At 46.8% G+C, this 3,058-nt stretch overlaps 1 protein-coding gene across 2 annotated transcripts in view; it reads right to left on the reverse strand.

Moving 5' to 3' along the window:
• Pnoc (prepronociceptin) overlaps positions 1 to 3,058 on the reverse strand; it is a 25,387-nt gene that overhangs the window by 10,244 nt on the left and 12,085 nt on the right. For both annotated transcript variants that reach the window (XM_021182333.1, XM_021182334.1), the window contains exon 2: positions 282 to 431. In XM_021182333.1, the coding sequence (XP_021037992.1) occupies positions 282 to 407 (126 nt within the window). In that variant the 5' untranslated portion in view covers positions 408 to 431. The remainder of the gene's footprint in view (positions 1 to 281; positions 432 to 3,058) is intronic.

Genomic DNA, 3,058 nt, shown 5'->3' on the forward strand with positions numbered 1-3,058 from the left:
GAGAGGGAGGACCAGAGGAGTCTGGTGGGAGAGAGGGAGGACCAGAAGAGTCTGGTGCTAGGGAGGGAAGATCACAGGGTTCCGGTAATAAAGGAAGAGGACCATAGGGGTCATAGTAGGAAGATGTAGCTCAGCTCCACCTGTTTCCTCTTGGTCACATGACATTGCTCAAGCCGTAGGACCTCTGGGAGAGACTTGCAGTGTCTCACATAGGGTTTGCTTTGGAGTCAGAGGGAGGAGATGGCAGAGAAGAGGGCAACCCCTCAACCTTCTGGACCTACCTTCAAGTTGAAGCTGTCTGGAGCTGGGTGGAGCTTCTCCTGGCAGGTGAGGCAGTCCCTGGGACAGCTGCTGAACACGCTGGAGAGCAGGCTGAGCAGCAGAACGTCACAAAAGAGGATTTTCATGGTGCAGCAGTGGGGAGCAAGAGGCTGAAACAACACAGGGGCACATGTCAGTTAGTAGGGTCTGGGCAGAGAGTTAGTCAGCTGTGGGGACCACAACCCAGAGAGGCAAGCATCCTTCCTCCTCCATGAGGAGATTCCCCAGGTCTGAGGTTTACCTGGGAAGGAATAGCTTGTAAAGGGTGCTGGTGGCCTGGTCCCTGCCATTCAAGTCTGCTCTCATTCATAAGCTATGCGTGGTCTGCATTCTGGGAGAGCACTGTGATTCCTGCCACTTGGCTGGCCTCTGCTGTTCCAGGGACTGCTGTTGGGTGGGAAACAGCTTTCCTGGAGCCAGAGGCATTGCGTCCTACCTGACTAAGGTGTGCCTGAGGTCTTCAAACCTCAGTTTCCATAGCCATAAGAAAACCATGGTACACACCTTACCACAGGGCTGTGTGTAGGGTATGTGTCTTCATTTGGAAGCTGAGATGTGTGATCTGTAAGGATTGCAAAGTGCAGAGTGTGGCGGTATCCATCTCTCACCCCACTTCTCAGGAGGGAGAGACAGGTGAATGACCAACTAAAATACTTCCTCTCATCCTCTCAAGCCTCTCTGGCCTGGCTGAGAACGTTTGTCCCTCAATTCTCTATCCTAGGAAGTGCTCGTCTGTTACCCACTTCAGAATGGAGTTACAGCTATAGTCTAAATGTTCATATCTTCTCAGAAGACGTATGCTGAAATCTTTGATGGTTGATCTCAGCAGACAGCTTGAAAAGATTAAAAACAAGTAGGAGGAGGTAGGGGAAATGGTTCAGAGAGTAAAGTACTTGCTATCCAAGTGAGACCGGAGTTCACATCCCAGGCACCTGCAAACACTGAGTGGACCCATGGTGCTCCCAGTGCTGTGGGAGGCAGAGATAGGGAATCAACAGAGCAAGGTAGACAAAGAATTGGTTGAATCAGTGAACTCCAGCTCTAAGGGAGAGGACCTACTTCTCTGTATAGTCTAGTTCATGACTGAGGAATATATCTGAAGTCTGCGTTGGGACTCTATAGATATGATCACCCATGCTCACTATGCAATATATAGCACTGCACTATGCACACACACACACATATTCATATATACCTACACACTATGCCCAGACATGCATACACACTATGCATATACACTCACACACTATATACATGTACACACACACTATGCACACACATACACAATATGCTATGAACACACCCACACCCATACATACACACACCATGTGGAATATTAATAAATTGCTCCTCTGGTTCATTTGTAATGCCATCTCCAGCACCAATGAGACCATGAGGGTGCTGACATAATGAATAGGCTAATAATCTCTTTGTAAATGCATAAGATGGTAACATTGTTGGGAAGCAGTGAATGACCGAAGGTGGAGTCTTCTTAGAAGAAATTGGTCACATAACTCCTGTTTCTTATCCCATATGCCTCCTTTTTTCTGCTTTCTATCTGCCAGGAATAAGTTCCCTTGCCTTGATGGTCTCCTCAAGATTGAACTGCTCTGAAGCTATGAGCTGAATAAACAATTCCTCCTGGAAGTTGTTTCTGGCTGCTGTTTGGTAGCAGCAATGAGGACAGGAAAGAACCTAGAGCCCTGTTCCCCCAAGATGGTGACAGTAGTAGATGGGCTCCTTGGGGAGATAAATTAGCCCTTGAGATACTGTCTGTGAATTAGAGAACGGGCCTCTCTTGGCAATAAAGATGATTGTATCTTGGCATTTGATTTCCTGGTTTCTACAGTCTTGAGGAATGAATTCCTGTTGTTTATAAACTATCCAGTCTAGGGCATTTTGTTACAGTAGCCAACAGTTAAGATGAAAGCTGGCTTCCTGAATACAGGGTTAGGATGCTCACCTTGACACTTCATGCAGGAGATTTATAGAAAAGCAGATGATATAATATACATATATATTCATTCTATCAGTTTTTTTCCTCTAGAGAACCCTGACTAACAGCACCCCTGGATCAAACCTCTTAAATCAGAAAACTACTCCCTCTGGGCCATGCCATTTTGGGTTGAACCATCTTGCACGCTTCAATGGAAGGACGAATAGGAAACCAGTCTTCACTGTTAACTTGACACCTTGGGAAGAGTCTTAATGAGGGATTGTCTAGCTCAGCTTGGTCTGGGGACGTATCCGTGGGATTGCCTTGATTGTTAATCAATGTAGGAAGAGCCACCCCATTGTAGGCAGTGCCATTCCCTGGGCAAGAGGCATTGAACAGCATAAGAGATGAGAAACCCAACTGAGAGCCAGCAAGTGAGCAAGGCTGTGTTTGTCTCCCTCTGCCCTAGACTGAATAAGATGTGTGATGAGCCTCGGCAAGTCCTTGTAACTGGGCTTTGCTGCTATGGATAGATTAGCTTGGAATTGTAAGCTTAAAGAAGTTGCTTTTAAAATAAAATTTATTTTTTTAATTTATGTGTATGTGCCTCTGAGTGCGTGGTGCCTTCAGAGGCAAGAAGGGGGCAGTGGATCTCCTGAAGCTAGAATTACAGGCAGTTGTGAGCTCTCTGAGGTGGGTGCTGAGAACCAAAGAGTAGCAAGCGACCTTAACCACTGAGATAACTCTCCAGCCCTCTGAAGTGCGTGTGTGTGTGTGTGTGTGTGTGTGTGTGTGTGTGTG

Source organism: Mus caroli, chromosome 14 (assembly GCF_900094665.2).
Source record: "Mus caroli chromosome 14, CAROLI_EIJ_v1.1, whole genome shotgun sequence".
NCBI classification, from domain to species: domain Eukaryota; kingdom Metazoa; phylum Chordata; class Mammalia; order Rodentia; family Muridae; genus Mus; species Mus caroli.